General features: G+C 34.8%; 2 protein-coding genes across 34 annotated transcripts in view; one reads left to right on the top strand and one right to left on the bottom strand.

Moving 5' to 3' along the window:
* Nucleotides 1-17,976, bottom strand: part of Nadsyn (NAD synthetase) — a 1,223,365-nt gene that overhangs the window by 970,706 nt on the left and 234,683 nt on the right. The gene's annotated exons all lie outside the window — the stretch shown is intronic.
* The window catches only part of Nna1 (Nna1 carboxypeptidase), a 725,779-nt gene that overhangs the window by 519,324 nt on the left and 188,479 nt on the right, over nucleotides 1-17,976 (top strand). For 19 of the 26 annotated variants that reach the window (XM_067782489.1, XM_067782485.1, XM_067782486.1 and 16 more), the window contains one exon: nucleotides 297-894. The exons of 5 other annotated variants lie outside the window; for them this stretch is intronic. In XM_067782489.1, the coding sequence (XP_067638590.1) occupies nucleotides 297-843 (547 nt within the window). In that variant the 3' untranslated portion in view covers nucleotides 844-894. Of the gene's footprint in view, nucleotides 1-282; nucleotides 895-17,976 lie in introns of those variants that run through there. 2 more of the 26 variants (XM_067782492.1, XM_067782494.1) reach the window with 2 other exon arrangements.

The raw sequence follows: 17,976 nt of genomic DNA, 5'->3' as shown, positions 1-17,976 counted from the left end.
AAGACTAATCACATTTAAGGTACATTTTTCTCCCGACGATACAGTTATTTTCGAACAGAAAATGCTTTTAAATTTGAACGTTTTTAATCATCTTGGGGTATGATATTTAAATACTTTTTGATCAAAAATTTCAAAAAATGCTGGCTGGGATATAGGAGTATTACATATATGCGTCCCCTCCATTCTTTAGTATAAAATGTTATTTTTTATAAAAAAAGTAGAACTTACAGCTTTTACCTTGGTAGCGACGGTATATTCTTATTGACATGCATACTTATACAGTTTTGTTTCATTAGTAATGCTCTTACGAAAATCTCGGACACATCACAGCTTATCACCCGCCTTGCTAAAGCCAAATCAAAAGCACACAACAGTCTCAATCAACCCACAATAACCCGCAATAGTGGCATTAGTATACATAAACATGTGGGACTGTTGTCGACTACTTCCAAGGGACATGTACCTGGCAGCAATCGTTTTAAAACAGGAGGATATGTTGTCACAGCAGTCCAACAGTCTTCGACGAAAAAGGTAAATAAGCAACATCATAACAGTAAGTCACAGCTCTCTATTGGGGCTTGCACTGGGGGTACATGCAAAAAAGATCAGAAAAATAATTGTGTCGGAGGAACAATGCTTAGCAAAACTAATCTTTCTATCAAATCAACATTGAGTTCGAATACGTTTGTACGTAAAGTAAAAGCAAAACTAACCAAGAAGAAATCAAGCCAACCTCGTGGTAATCATTCCAATATGACATCAAACAATCGGAATTTGGTCAATGTTAATGACATCATCACGAACAAAAGTATAAATGGATTGTCCTTGCCCAGAATAATTTAAATTTGCTTGCTTGAAGTAATGAAGTTATCAAGGGTGACGAGCTTAAGAAAAGTATGTATCCTCTTTTGTATATGTAATTAAAAAACTAAATAAATATAAATATATATATACATATATGAATATGTATAAAGGCTGAATGTTCCATTAGTGCACCATTAACAATTTCGGGTAAAATATGTTATTTTTTTTTAATGAAATTTGGTGGAGAAATTAGTGGAAAATGATCAACCTCGCAAAAATATTTAGATATTGTACTCCAGTAAATTGCTTTTAAGGCTTAGGCATCTTCATCACCCAATAAAAACAAAAAGTCATAAAACTGTAAATTTGGATCAGGTTCACCTTGGTCTGGAGTTGGAACTTAAAGGAATTTAGTGGGAGGTCTAGGGCACTACCCTAGACGTGGCGAGGGTGGGAACCCCTCTTAAATATAAATAAATAAAAATTTTTTGTGGAAAAACTAGAAGCCTACGGACGATGGAAAATTTAGTTTTGGCATCTCCCCCTATCAACTTTTTTATATTTATTGTCAAAGCGTGGTGCACTAATGAAAAATTGTATCATTATAAATATAGAGGAAAAGCTCCAATGCGCTTCCCACGGCAGCCGGAGTGACTCGGGATTTTTCCCGACCAAAGGCTGTAATTTCAGTGTAACCCCATTTAATTTGTTGCGTCCCTCCTACAAACTGTCATCCTCATAGCAGATCCTTGCAGCGGGACTGATCCATACTCTCCTGCTCCGGGAAGGTGTTGAACCTAACCCTGGACGGTCAACATGGCAGTGATAGATGCATCCAACGGGGTATTTCGGCAAGATTCCAGCATTTATTCTTTCCTCAAAACCTTTCCTGGCAGTTTGCTGTTTGCGCCCCAGAGCACCCCTTACTTAATTCCAGCGACACCTGTTATAAATCCTAATGAATGTAAATTACAAATTTAATGTTTTATCCTGCAATCTCCAACGATAATTAGTGGAAAATGATCAACCTCGCAAAAATATTTAGATATTGTACTTCAGTAAATTGCTTTTAAGGCTTAGGCATCTTCATCACCCAATAAAAACAAAAAGTCATAAAACTGTAAATTTGGATCAGGTTCACCTTGGTCTGGAGTTGGAACTTAAAGGAATTTAGTGGGAGGTCTAGGGCACTACCCTAGACGTGGCGAGGGTGGGAACCCCTCTTAAATATAAATAAATAAAAATTTTTTGTGGAAAAACTAGAAGCCTACGGACGATGGAAAATTTAGTTTTGGCATCTCCCCCTATCAACTTTTTTATATTTATTGTCAAAGCGTGGTGCACTAATGAAAAATTGTATCATTATAAATATAGAGGAAAAGCTCCAATGCGCTTCCCACGGCAGCCGGAGTGACTCGGGATTTTTCCCGACCAAAGGCTGTAATTTCAGTGTAACCCCATTTAATTTGTTGCGTCCCTCCTACAAACTGTCATCCTCATAGCAGATCCTTGCAGCGGGACTGATCCATACTCTCCTGCTCCGGGAAGGTGTTGAACCTAACCCTGGACGGTCAACATGGCAGTGATAGATGCATCCAACGGGGTATTTCGGCAAGATTCCAGCATTTATTCTTTCCTCAAAACCTTTCCTGGCAGTTTGCTGTTTGCGCCCCAGAGCACCCCTTACTTAATTCCAGCGACACCTGTTATAAATCCTAATGAATGTAAATTACAAATTTAATGTTTTATCCTGCAATCTCCAAGGACAATTGAATTAAATTTTATATTCGTTCAGAATAATAATATGTAAAATCGTAAAGCTAATAAGAAAATTGGACTTACTGCAAATGATATAGAATTTTGACAAAACAATATGTGTATTTCAAAAATGAAAACTTTTCAGGAGAGCAAAGAAACGTATTTAAAGCGTTCCACTATAAAGATCTCTGACATTCAAAAGGAGAATCATTTAAAACTGGATACTGGTAATTAACGAAGTGTTCTTCAATCATTTGATCTATATTAAACTTTTTACTTTTTTAAATACATAAACAAATAAATAAGTTGTTTTGTCAAATGCCTTTCCTTACAAAAAATCATCCTACCTCATACAAGCTGTTTTTTTAAATTTCATTTGTGTAAAATAGGACATGGTTTTTTGTCAAGCCTTTTTCAAACGATATTTATCTTTGAACAAATTTTATTAATGAATTTGTTTTTAAATAACGAAATTATATTTGCATACTTAAGTATAGAAAAGAATAATAATAATTATTATTAAGAATGCTCCTTATCATCGAGGTCCGAATCAGATTCGACTTCGCATTCACCTTTTGCTGGTAAATGTCTGAAAATCGGTGTTGATCAGAAGCATATCCAATAAATCTTGCTTTTTGTTACGATCCACCTTTATGCTCGTCGGCAATTGTAGAATAACCTTTCCTGGACGACGTGGGTTGTGGTTCAGCTCATTAAATTCCACTTCTGGTTTTAAAGACGTCTTATATTGCAAAACTTTAGGCTTTTGTTTCTCATAGCACATCCAGCGAACGTTTTTCCACACAAACTTACCACCTGAAATTAAGGAAGTTAAACAAAAAAAATTAGGACACAGAATTTGGCTATTCACGTGGGCGTGCTTATCTGTATACATATACATAATTATCGTTACTTCGTGCCGTATGTAACTGTTTGCCTTTTTCATTTCTCCGTCGTGCACTGTTAAATTGAAACTACATAACTAACGTTTCTAGAAAAACATTGAAGCATGTAGTTACGGAGTTGGCAAATATTGCTGTAAGTCATAAGAACCTGTATCGCTAAGATTTGATTCAATTGCACCTTCCACCATTCTGATACTTTCCGATGTAGTATTACGACCCGAATTGCGAAAAGGGACATAATGTGAATACTTGTAATCAGTTCCATGAAATATATCTCTTCTGAGTGGTCACTTTCAATGCTGATCAATTTGAAATTGGCGGCCGCCGTGGTGTGATTTGGCAAACACTCCGTGTATATTTCTGCCATGAAAAACTTCTCAACGGCCTTGCAGATGCCGTTCGGAGTCGACATAAAACATGTACATAGGTCCCGTCCCGCCAATTTGTAGGAAATAATAAAAAGGAGCACGACACAAATTGGAAGAGAAGGTCGGCCTAAAGTCTCTTCGGAGGTTATCGCGCATTGCATGTATTTATTTTATTTAGATGTTGTCGCAACTTAGAAATGTTATTAGTATCGAAGAGCACATTTTGGTTGAAGCTGTCTCATTTGGGTTTTCATTCAACACTTCACCATCCGAGTGCGGGTTCAAATCCCACTCCCGGGAGAAAAGGCTATGATGAGATTTACAAGGTATAATCGAAAAAGCTCTCGCCTTGTCTCTCCTGATGTCACGTTGTTTAAATTTTTCCCAAATCATTAAAATAAATTATAAAATTTTAAATTGCTTCAAATAAATGTTTTCATATATGTAAAGCAATAAGGGTAATCCCCGCTTAAAACTTATACAAAAAAATTATATTATAAAATATGTGTGATGCCGAGCAACGGGAATTGATTATTAGTGCTGTCGGAATGGACGTGTTTGGAGCCACCCGCCCAAAGTTACTGCAGCTGGTGATGAGTGGGACGTTGGAAAGGACGTGAATCATTGCGTATTTAAGGTAGTCAGCAGATATTTTTTTATTACGTGGAGTGAGTCACATGTGTCAATGTTTTTGCAGTGCTTATTGAAGTCAGTACACAAACAACGAAGTGGTTCGTGCATTTCAAAATTCGATCTGCATGTCCTTATATGAAGCGGTTGAAATTGTCTAGATGGTATAAAGGGAACATTAAAGAAAATTTCACCAAGCAGAAAATGGCCTTTTACCATCCCTCTAATAAGTTTTACTACAAATAACACACCTACTATTTCCCTACGACTCCGTAACGTAGGGAGCTGAATAAGTTTTAAACGGCCGGAGTAGGGAGGTAGAATCCTTGGAGGGTCCCACGGTAAGGCCCTTAGCGCAAAAATCAGGAATTGCTTTTGAACCGACTCTAATTTGTCGCAGTGCGTCTAGTAACGAGGTTCCAGATTATCGAAGCGTATTCTAATATTGGTCGCACCAAAGATATAAAGAGATTTAGTAATATATGGATCATCGAATTCTTTAGACCATCGTTTGACGAACGCCAAAGTCCCTTTGGCTCTCTTCACGCTACCTTCTATGTGCAATTTAAAGTCAAGTTTAGGGTCCATCGTAACGCCAAGGTCTATAAAGCTAATGACTCGGTTAATTGTGTAATCATCAATCATATACTAGGAGGATTGGTATGATTTGCTTGTAAACCACATGACCTTGCACTTCGGCAGGTTTAGTGACATTATATTTACACTATACCATTCGACTAGGCTATTCAGATCCGATTGTAGATTTGATCTACAAGCATTAGCGGCTTCCAGTACTTCAAAACATTTGGATCATCGTTAATGAACAGCAGAAACAGCACTGGACCAAGGTGGCTGCCTTGAGGAACACCATAAGTAACATTTATAGATTCTGACCTACAGTTATTAAATATAACTGTTTGTTTTCTATCCATCAAGTATGAAGATATCCAAGATAGAAACAAAGGCGGGAAGCCAAAACGATCGAGTTTGAACAGAAGAAGAGAATGGGAAACTTTATCAAAAGCTTTACTAAGATCAGTATAAATTACATCAATTTCGCTATTAACTTTAAATCCGTTCAGTACATGAGTTGTGAGCTCAAGCAAGTTAGTCACGGTAGATTTACCCGAGCAAAAACCATGTTGAGACAAGTCAATGGTAGAGGATAACCTATGATCTAGTTGAGTTTGTGACGACCGATTCAAAGAGTTTGGGAATATTACTAAGCTTTGCTATTCCTCCGTAATTTAAAATACATGATCTATTCCTAAAGTGGCATTATAAAAGATTTTCTCCACTTTCTGGGAAATATCCCTTGCTATAGGGATGCGTTAAAAAGACATGTAAGAGGTTTATACAGGAATTCAGCACACGTTTGTAGCACAAGAGATGGAATTTCATCAGGTCCGCTAGAATAGGAAATTTTTAGGCTTTCCAGATGTCTTAGTACGTCTTCCATATGAATATACGGAACAAATGCTGAATTAAGCGAGGGCAATTTGAATAAATAGTTCAATGGCGGGGAGTCATAGGCAGTGGAGTAATTAGATTTAAAGAAGGTGGCAAACATATTGGCAATTTCATAGTCATCATTAGAACTTAGATCGTTAAACTTCATTACGGTTGGAAACCTATTGATTTTTCTTTTCGAGTTGAGGAACAAATAAAACGACTTTGGATTAGAGGAAATTTTATGCATACTCTTTTTTAAGTAATCCGCATAACATCTTCTCTGTAGCCTATTGTACCTGTGGCGCAGAATAGAGTATGCCGCATAGTCACTTCTTGATCCGGATAATTTGAATCTCTTAAAAGAACGCGATTTTCGATTTTTAAGATATTTGAGTTCTTTAGAGCTCCAAGCAGAAGTTGGAATTGCTGAAGAGGTGTTAGATATACATAAGTACGCATTCGTGAAATATCGCATATAAAGCATTGTTAAAGTGTGTACAACTCCTTTCGACATCTCCATCGTAGGCGGGCCAAGAAATTTTGGAAACCTCACCAATAAGCACAGACAGATTAGCCTTCCTGAAAAAAACCGGCCAGAACACACATTCCTAATAGTTCTACGCTCCGGTGCATGTAGATAATCCAAGTATAAAGCCAGAGGCGGATGGTATACATCTTCGGACAGAACTATTGGATCGCATCGACTCACTGAACAATTCGAAGAGTCATCTGAAAAGATTAATTAAGTCTAATTATTTATCAAATTCATTGATAGAGGCCAATATTTGTAAAGGCATTTAGAAATTCATAGAATATATCGCGAGATGATGTGGGAACTAACAAACCATCAACAAGATTCCAAGACACAAAAGGCAAATTAAAATCACCAGCCACGATGACAGAATCAACAGATCTAGCCAAAAAAATACCAACCTCACCAGGGAAGCATGATTTATATATATAGAAATATCTGACTGGGCGGAATATATAATGCTACAAAATATTTGTAGATAGAAGAGAGTTTTACTCTCACGCAAAGGAACTCAACATCATTAGAGTCCGCGAAATATATTTCCTCCGCAGAGAACCTGGTATGCAAGGCAATCAACACGCCACCACCAACTCTGTTTAGACGATCTTTCCTAAATATTTCATAAGATTCCGATAAAATTTCAGAATTAAACACCGATGGTTTCAACCATGTCTCGGTAAGAATCAGAACTTCGTAATTTTATTTTCATTATTTTGAATTTTTAAATATCAAAAATTTTCATTCGGTTGAAAATCATAATAAAGTATAAATATTAGGGCGGGTCGATTTAAAAATCGCTCATTGCTCTGTGAAAATCGTATTCTAGGGATCAAAATAAGAAACTTTGCCGAAGGAACCATACCTCTAAAACGAATTCTGATGCCCCCCCCCCCCCCTTTGGGTCGAACTTTTGGGTAGGGGCAATTTCAATTCTACCTGCTATGTCTTGTGGTGGCTTAAAAAAAACAACACAAGCAATTTTACGATCTGCAATTGTGTCACAGTGATACCTTCATTTTTTAAAACGGTTATATAAAAAACCCACACAACTATGTTTACGACATGCAAATGCATCACAGTGATGCCTTGGTTTTAAAAGGGGGTTGTAAAAACGCAAATTTCTAATAATTTTTTTAATTTCTTTTCTATTACTAAGTTAAATTCATTTTTTCATTTACATATGTTCTGACTAAATAAATTTCTAAAGAGAAAAATAAACTTCAAAAAGAAAAAACATAGGCATTTCAAAGTGGGATTTTTCAAAATTTGCCCCTACGACCCAAAGGGGGGGGGGGGGGACATCAGAATTCGTTTTAGAGGTATGGTTCCTTCGGCAAAGTTTCTTATTTTGATTCCTAGAATATGATTTTCACAGAGCAATGGGCGATTTTTTTGCCTCCCCACAAATCGACCCGGCCTAATAAATATACTTTTAGGCTTTTATAAATAAAAGTTTTCCTATAAAATATAATAGTGGTTTGGACCAATCTATTGAATTTGTTAATACGGTTTGGAATACTACATTGGCGATCCTGCCGGTTAAAGCAATCGTGAATCGTTAAAATAATAGTTAAATAAAATAAGAAATTTGTGTATGTGTGTGCTAAATTAGCATATGAAGTAGCACTGCAGTGGAACAATAAATCACAACAAAATTGATTTTGCGACAACTAATATTGCTTGAAGAACAAACACGCTTGAATAATTTGCCGAACCCAACAATAATCACAAGCTGTTAGATTCACCATACGTCCGTCCGTGGAATTCATACCCAATACGGTCACACAAAGTACAACAACATTTTTCAATACTTTTCCTGCCGAACAACAATGACAATTTTGTTAGCTGATCTAATCATGTGAAAACGATTTCATAGCTTAAAAGGGCATTAGAAAGAAAAGTGAGGCTTCTCAAGGCATGACATATCAATTTTAAAAATGGGACGTCAAATAACCAAGTTACAATGAAAAAAACGTCCCTGTTGTATTTCGAAGGATCAAAAAAAATATGTTTTCCGAATCCCTCTCAACATAATCTTTAAATTTAGGGGTGGACATTTGCAATTTTTTTTTTTGTATGGGTACCAACAAAGTCTAATATATACCTCGATTTGGTGTGCCTCAAAAAATAACTACTGGCCAGGGTGCTCAATTTACTTCAAAATTGCTTACATAATTAACAAAGTTATTAGGCAGTCATCAAATTACAACGTCAGCTTATCATCCTCAAGCGAATGAAAAGTGAAGCTTCTCAAGGCCAAAATAATGACATATCATTTTTAAAAATCGGACGTCAAATAACCAAGTTACATCGAAAAAAACGTATCTGTTGTATTTCGAAGGATCAAAAAAAATATTTTTTCCGAAACCCTCTCAACATAATCTTTAAATTTAGGGGTGGACATTTGCAATTTTTTTTTTTTGTATGGGTACCAACAAAGTCTAATATATACCTCGATTTGGTGTGCCTCAAGAAATAACTACTGGCCAGGGTGCTCAATTTACTTCAAAATTGCTTACAGAATTAACAAAGTTATTAGGCAGTCATCAAATTACAACGTCAGCTTATAATCCTCAAGCGAATGGCATGGTAGAGCGATTTCATAGACAATTGAAATCTTCTTTAATGGCTACAAATTGAACCAGAGATTGGTATGGTGAGCTACCTCTAATATTGTTAGGCTTGCGATAAACATTTATAGAAGACATTTCAGCTACACTGGCTGAAATGGTTCTTGGACAAAATTTACGATTGCCCGGTGAACTTATTGTTCCAACATCTGAAAATTCATCGTCAAATGAAATTTTGGGTAAATTACGTGAAAAATTTAGAAATATTCATTCAAGTTTAAATCATCATAACTCTAATGTTGCTTTTTATGTTCCGAAGGGTTTACAAATATGTAAATTTGTTTTTGTACGTTTAATTAATAAGCGTTCTTTACAACAACCTTATGAAGGTCCATACAAGGTACTTCAAAAAAACTATTTTAAAATTGAAATTGATAATGAAATCAAAACTATTCCAATTGACAGGCTAAAACCAGCAATTATTGAAACGTTGCCTAACAACTCTTAACTCTTATCACAATAACAATAGAACAAAAAACCAAGTCACATTTAATTTATTTAATGTTAATTCTCTGGACATAAAAGTACATACATATATTTATATTTGATTATGATTTTCAACCGAATGAAAATTTTTGATATTTAAAAATTCAAAATAATGAAAATAAAATTATTGAACATAAATTATTGAATTCACAAAGTATATAAAGTTAACAGGTAAAATGTATAATATGTGAATTCAATAATTTATGTTCAATAATTTTATTTTCATTATTTTGAATTTTTAAATATCAAAAATTTTCATTCGGTTGAAAATCATAATCAAATATAAATATATGTACTTTTAGGCTTTTATCAATAAAAGTTTTACTATAAAATATAATAGTGGTTTCGACAAATCTATTGAATTTGTTAATACGGTTTCGAATACTACATACAACACTACAGAGAGTTTACATAGATCATCCAAATCAGCATTAGCCGTGTTTTTTTTTACATCTATAGTCGTTTACGCTTAAACTTTATATGGACTACTAAGCGTCAAACTTTAAATACACCTCTGAAATAGCTGCGCACAAAATTTGTACTACTAAATTTCAATACGCATTATACTCAGATGTAACTGAAACATGTGTCTATGTTTCACCCTCTACTATTTATCGCAACTGATTCAGGTATATGTTATAAATTTTGGCCACCAGAGGTTCGTGTCTCCGATTTTAGGTACACCCTGTTCTGTAGCTAGTTATTTAACCACTGCCGCTAGATGGATCTCCTAAGCATTATCTAAGCTATGATAAGCGTTTTTTACGCGCAAAATAAACGTATACGCTTGTAAAAAAGAACACGGCTATTATTGTTTTTTGCAGGTGGTGTAGATGTAGAAGTAGACGCCTTTTGTTTTTTATTATTATTTTTAGCTGGTGGTAAAGATGTAGAAGTAGGCGTTGTGTTAGATTTATGTGAGGATATCACAGGTGACGTTGTAGATGATTTAGATGTAGGGGCGGTTGAGAGACACTTTTTTGTTTTAGAATTGTTAGATAGTGTATTTAACGATTGCATTTGTTTATTTGCTGCAAGTGTTAATGTTGTTGTAGATATAGATCAATGGTTACCATTTAGTTGAATAATTCTTGGCGCCACTTCACACGTAGTATTATTCTCTTTCGTTTTTATTCGGCTTTAATTGTCGCTGAACAAGCAAAGTAGCAACTTCGGGTGAAGCTATTGTTTATTTGCGCATTTGCGAAAAGAAATTTTGCAAACAAACGCTCATGCGCAGAATGTTTTCATGGTTTAATGTCAGCAATTTATTTTGTTTAAAATTTTCCTTATACTCAAGCAATGAAGTAGTATTTATATGGCATATTTACGAATTACTTTTGTGTGTTCACAAACATGCGTGAATACGTCCTACCTCATTGATTTTTCATCAACACTAAACCACCACCCACAACATGATTTAAGTTTTACTCACACAGCCACAGTTTTGATTTCGGCGACCCCTGATATAGATTTTGGAAGCGTATTAACAGTAGAAGTAGAAGTGGAACGCGAAGAAGATAAAGTTGAAGCAATACCAATGTTGGCAGAGAGAGACGATGAATTTGTTTGAATGCCGACGGCATGCGTGTGAATTCCGTGCCTTGAGGGGTAGCGGGAAATTCGATAAAGCTGCAGTTACCCACGAACGTACGTACAAAAAAAGTGTCAGCTGACACGACCTATCCTATGATAACGCAATGTAAACGAAAACTCACCGACGTTCACCGCACGTACGTACGTAGCCCGGAACGTAGAAATCAAAACAATTTTGATTTTTTCCGTAAGAACGTGTCAGCTGATCTCTCTCTCACTAGACAGAGTTGCCTAGTAAACTTTTGTGCGCTAATTTTTGACCGTTTGCAGTTTTATGCAAAAAAACCTAATTAAAGTTTGAAAAATTGTGAAAATAATTCGAAATAATTATGTAAAAGTGCAGATTATAAATATGTAATCTATTTATACTTTTTTACTACTAATTCGAGCCTTTTGCAACATCAAAAATTAAAATAGAAAAAGTTGATGTTTCCATAAGCATGCATTCAAACAGGTCAATGTCAACAATTTTTTCGTTGCCACTACGGGCATAAATTTCGCTCAAATGTGTGTACGTACGGCATACGTGGCATCGGTGGGTAACTGCGGCCTAAGATTGTTTAACAAAGGGTCATTAGTATTGTTGTTGGATGGCATAGAAATAGGAGAAATAAATAATGCGCTATTTCATGCACCCACACAACAACAAGATCAGGGATGCACCTTAACGTTAAGCTAATCGTTTATCAAAAAATTTCCACCGTTTCCGTTGAAACACTTCGAAATATTATCGATAAAGAAATTATCAAGATAAATTGTATCTCGTTTTAACCGAAACGAAAAGCTTTCGTTAACGTTAAAAACGTTAACAAAAACGTGATACTTTATGTTTGAATTGTGCTGGCAATGCTATAGTCATGGTGAAGGTGTTTGTGTAATTCGTTGGTGGTAATGTAAAAAATACTCTGAGAAATGTTCGTACTGTCAAAATTCGTGAGAAAAGTTGCAATCAGCTTGGCTAATGCTTTCACCTTTAATGACTCCGCCATCAATCAGCTTTGCCAGCATAGTTCGAAATTAATAAATCAACATAAACGATTTGATTTCGTTTTGATATGGCAGAAAACGAAGCAAAATCATTTCGTTAATTTGACGTTCTTAACGTTAATAAACGAAACGAAATTACTTTGTTTCGTTTATTAACGTTAATTATCGTAACGAAATGATACCGGTTCGTTGGTTAAGCATGCCTGAACAAGATTCAGCTGTAACAACTTTGTTGTTGGATGACTGCATAGAAGCCATTAATTGGGTTTTCAGTTCGTCGAGCTGTTTAGACAGATTATTGAACTTGTTGTCAGAAGCGCTTGACATTATTTCAAACCCTTGCTTTTGGCCCACAAGAATCGCGTCTAAAGCTTTACCGAGCTTATCCGGCATGTCCACGCACTCTCCACAAAAATAAAGCAAGTGACGATTGTTTTTAATTAATTTGTCGTCATAATCAGAGATGCCTTTACTACAGGCTCTATGGAATGTTTTTTTACAGAAACCATTGCACGGTATTATGTCACCATCGAGCCTTCTCGAAAAAACTGTTACACTTTCCACAAAAATCGTCCATTGTAAGAAGTTGGAACAAACATTAAGGCGAAAACTACGAGAGCTATTAAAAAACACATCCGCGCGCAACGAAAGTCACCTGAGAATTGAGAAAGCACTTTTCTCAAGCATTCATTTGATAAAAGAACTTCAATCGGAACAAGTTGTTTTGTCAAATTTATTCAAACTATAAACAGAGATAGGTTTTTTTGATAACTTTCCATTTTGATTTAAGTTTGTATCTTAATCGAGACAATCTCTTTTGTCACACGTAATTGTGAAAGGTACGAAAGAAGCTATGTATTTTGAACACCGTTATAACTTTTGAACTAACGGTCATATGGATATGGCTATAATACAGAAATACGCGCCTTGAAATTTCATACGTATTATAAAAATCCTGAAAAATTGTCTTATTTCGAGAGAAGTTGTTTTGTTAAATGTCCACAGATAAGTTTGTATACAGTTGGAAACGCTTCAATTAAAATCTAACATTTAATGACTACTTTTTAGTCAGTCCTCTGTTTTCCCAAACTGGATAATGATATTGACCAGGAGCAGGTTCATTACCTTGACTGTCTTCTTCATCATTGTTCATAACTTTGGCATCATATTAAAAAATCGCTTTCGCACAGATTAATTTATTTATACAAATAGATCAACCAACTCGTTTTTAGAGTAAAGGCGCTTAAACTGATTGGTATGAGCTTTGACACTGCGATTACCATAAGGTGTGATGACTTCCATAGTATAATTAACACATCCCTTTCTTCCTTTAACTATCGCAGGAACCCAGTTCCATTCTTTGTTAAGTGAATGAAGTTGATAGTAAACTTTATCGCAAACAACAAATTTCTTCCACTTTGATCATGACAGCGTTCGATAAATCTAATACATGTTTCTAATAGAGAATTTTCCAGGGATCAAGAATATACAAATGTTTTTCCACAGAAAATTATAGTTTACCAGGTAGAGCCGCTCAAAGTTGACCAATTTTCAACATTGGGAAAAATTTGAAATTTTTCTTCTTTTTCGTTGTATTTAAAATGGTTTTGTGAGTAAATAAGGCGGCCGGTTGTCGTTTTCTTGTATAAAAATTAAAGATAATTTAATTTAGGATTGAAAGAAAAAAAAAATTGTTTTTTTTTTTGTTAAAAGTTGGCGGATATACCTGTTTTTCGAAATGCCTATTTTTAGGCCCTTTTTAAAACTTTGATGGAAAAAAAAAATGTTAAAATATGTGGTCCGTCAAATTAACAGTAGTTATTTGTGAAATATTCAGTTATATATTCATAAGTCTACCTGCGTCCAGCTGCAACTTCACTTTTTACATCAAATAAAGTTAAACAACCTTGGGCATAAATACGCGCCAGATCAGGTATATATAATTCAGTACGGCCGTAAGGTCGTTTTTGTTATTGAAACTTGTTAACAACATACATTTTTTTAGTTACGAATTGTATACCTGAAATTCATATTAATAATTTGAGTAGGTATATAAAACTATCCATCATACAATGCACATTATCATTCGTCTTTTGGAGATTAAGGAACTAAGTATTCTGTTTACTTAAAAAAATTGAATAGTATTTTTAAATATAGTTCACAGTTTAATATTTAGTCAGATACACTCGAAGCCAATTCTAATATGTATCTAGCAAACTCGAAACTATTTGCGGTGTTTAAATGTACAAAGTCAAGACGGGACTTCGTTGAGGCTATTATGAGAGAATTAGCGAGTGAAACAAGCATTAAAGAAAAGGAAGGCCTGGAAGAAAAAATTTGTTTACAATACATTATGATAGAAGAAAATCGTAGCAATTCAAAATTTCTAAGTAAGCATGAAAAGTGGCTAGCTGGCAAAACTTTTTTGGACGAAGAAACGCCTAGCACGTCAACCAATCCAACTAGAGGGAGACCAACAAAACACATAGAAGAGTGTTCTACATACGCAAGGAAAAGGAAGCTGTCTGATACCACAAAAGCTATGGTCACGACTCATCTTTCAGAAGCACTGGCTATTAAATATAAAAAAGACGAAGAAAACGTTAAGTCTCATATAACAGAAGCAGTTGCGGTAGCAAGTCCAGTGCGACTGATGAGGATCAAAAACAGCATTCCCACACCACCAAATGCGCTACCTAGGAAATACACTCCCGAAGAAGCTTTGGGGCTGTTTATAGATCTCGGCTTAACGACGAAAAAATATATTATATTGCGTAAGTCATTATTGCAACGTAATGCCGATATTTTACCTGGATACAAAAAAATTACTCAAGCCAAGAAAGAAGCAGTTCCTCTAAGTCCCAAAATGACCGAAGTATCAGCTGAAATTGAGCTGCAAAACCTAATGGATCATACGTCTACACGACTCATTCAAAGTTTTACTGAAGAAAAGTTGAAATTACTGCCAAAGGAGCTAGCATTGATAACTAAGTGGGGCTGTGATGGATCATCAGGACAAAGCGCAAATAAACAAAGAATAAATGTAGACGATGACCCAATTACAGATAGTAATATGTTTATGGCTTCTATTGTTCCATTACGACTAAAAGATGAAGCTTCAGAATATTGGCGAAATCCACGTCCGTCATCAACTATATTGTGCCGCCCGATATTATTTAAATACGAGAAGGAGTCTTCGGAACTCATAAAAACTACAGTGAGTGATATAAAAAATCTAATTGCCAAATTAGAACCAACAATAATTGAAATTTAAGAGGGGAATGTCATTAAAATCAAGCATGATTTTCTTCTAACAATGGTCGATGGAAAAGTTTTGAACTTAATAACAAATACGACATCTACAATGAAATATCCAATTTGTAAGAGCCAAAAGGACTTTGAAAATCTTGGTGATTCAATAACTGACGAACTAAATTATGAGTATGGAATATCTCCTTTGCATGCTAGGATAAGATGTATGGAATTTGTTTTGAAGCTGGCTTATACATACCACAACAAGGAGAAGTTTCCGACGACAATACAACAACAAAACAGGAGAAAAAAATAATTCAGGATGCGTTCTATAAAGAGATTGGCCTTAGAGTTGACTGTCCAAAGTATGGATACGGAAATACAAATGATGGTAACTCCTCAAGAAGATTTTTTGAAAACGATGAAGTGACTGCTCACATAACAGGAGTTGATAGAGATATTGTAAAAAGATTGGAAGTAATTTTAAATATTTTAAACTGCCATGAACAAGCTAATGGACCCAAATTTGGAGAATATGCATCTAAAACTACAGAGTTGCTGCACCAAAAGTATCCTGAGAAGAAGCTTACACCAACGGTACATAAAATTTTAGCACATGGAAAAGATTTAATAGAGTACCAGTGCTTACCATTAGGAGAATTGTCTGAAGAAGCTCAAGAAGCTAAGAACAAGGACTACAAAAGATATAGATGTATGAACACCTGCAAAGTATCACGAGTTAGACAAAACGAAGACCTTTTCAACATGTTAGCTATCTCTTTCAAATAAAAGAATTAATTAATTTAGTAATTTATAAATATATACTATTCGCTATTGCATTCCTCTGAAGTTTATCAAATTTATTTTAAAGCTTAGGCATTTCGCCTTCAAACGAGTATTAAATTTTTATAGAAATCAATACGTCTATTGATTTTGGTACAAATTTGTAAAGCGGTTACTAAGATCAAACTTTTTAGCATATGTGGGCAGTGCCACTCCCCTTTTCCAAAATTCGTTGGCTGTTTAATCTTTAGCTCAAATAATATTTCATTGAACCACTTTCAATAACTTTTAGTTATTAATAAAATACATATTTGGCTTGTAAATTAAAAAAAAAAAAAAAAAAGATGTAAAATTTTACGATGAATTTTGAAGAACCTTGTTATTGTGGCACCAAAAACGGACATTCGAGTTTTATAAGAGTATTTCCATTTAAAAGAAACAATACGTCTATCGATTTTGGCAGTTATTGATTACGTGACTACTTAGATAAAACTTTTTATCATAAGTGGGCAGTGCCACGCTATCTTATCAAAATCATTAGCTTATCTTATTTAATGCTTAAATACGTCATTATAAGACAAATCTCATTTTATTTTTTTTTTTATGTTTTACTAAAAACATTTTGTTTTTGCATTTTTCAAAAATTTTCGAATTTTTTTGAAGCACCCTGTATCTGTGACATTCTGAGCTTTCACACAATAAAAGTAATTAGCTTTCATTTGCATTTTAAATATTTAAAATATCTTCATTGGTTCAAAAGTTACGATTTTTGCAAAGAAAAGACTTAAAAGGCGCCACTGTGCGACGTTTATTAAATTCCCAAATTAAATCCAGAATCAACCCCGACATACAAAATGAATGTCCTGCTTGCAATGTGTCCCCACATGACACCAACCATATCTTCAATTGTAATGTGGAACCAACGCCTCTAACACCCCTCTCATTATGGTCCACCCCTGTTGAATCAGCAAGTTTCCTTGGACTCCCGTTAGAGGACATTGATGACAATTTGTGATTGGTCACACCTATTAGATGGGACGAAGCACTCCCACAACAACAACCACATGTTTATTAAATTGATCTGCCATTTTTGTGCTGCAAATCGTATTTAAAATCTTTGGCTTTTGTTCACATTGTGTGTAGTGATAGAACTTTTAAAGAAAGTATCGAAACCGGTGCTCATTTAATCTGAGTATCAAAGTATCGATGCTAATACTCATCTCAGTAAAAGGTGTCGAGTATATTCGATCCAAGTGAGTACTTCGAAACTTTTACCAAAAGTGAGGAAACTTTGTATTTTTTTTTTAATTAGATCGTTTATTTTTATTTGAGTAGTAAACAAGGAAGTTTAAGATCGGCCGAAACCAAACATTATATACCTAGCTGTGAGCCCTCACATATGGGGCTTTCAAGTCAAGTGTTCCCACTGGAAAAACTTAATATTCCCAAAATCCACCAAAGTTAGAGAAAATTTTGTGATTGTAGGGTACACTTTTATTAAATTTTAATACAAACATTTTTTTTTTTTTGGTTTTTCAATTTTTTGCAATATGAACAGATTTCAACTTTTTTAGTGTTGCCTGAAATAAAGAGCATATATTGGAACCCAAAAGCTTCAAAGCAAAAAATCGCACAAAAATTGGCACTTTCACCCAAAGAGACCTTAAAATTTGGTAGGGGAATAGTAAGGCTTTCTTTTCGACCAACGCTAAAAAAATCGAAACCGGCCCCAATGCAAAATTTTCAAAATGTGAAAAAGTTACAAAAACGTATCACAAATTTTTTTGATAATT

Source organism: Eurosta solidaginis, chromosome 4 (assembly GCF_040869045.1).
Source record: "Eurosta solidaginis isolate ZX-2024a chromosome 4, ASM4086904v1, whole genome shotgun sequence".
Lineage (NCBI taxonomy): Eukaryota > Metazoa > Arthropoda > Insecta > Diptera > Tephritidae > Eurosta > Eurosta solidaginis.
The sequence above is the reverse complement of the archived record's forward strand: the minus strand, read 5'-3'. Positions and strand labels throughout refer to the sequence as shown.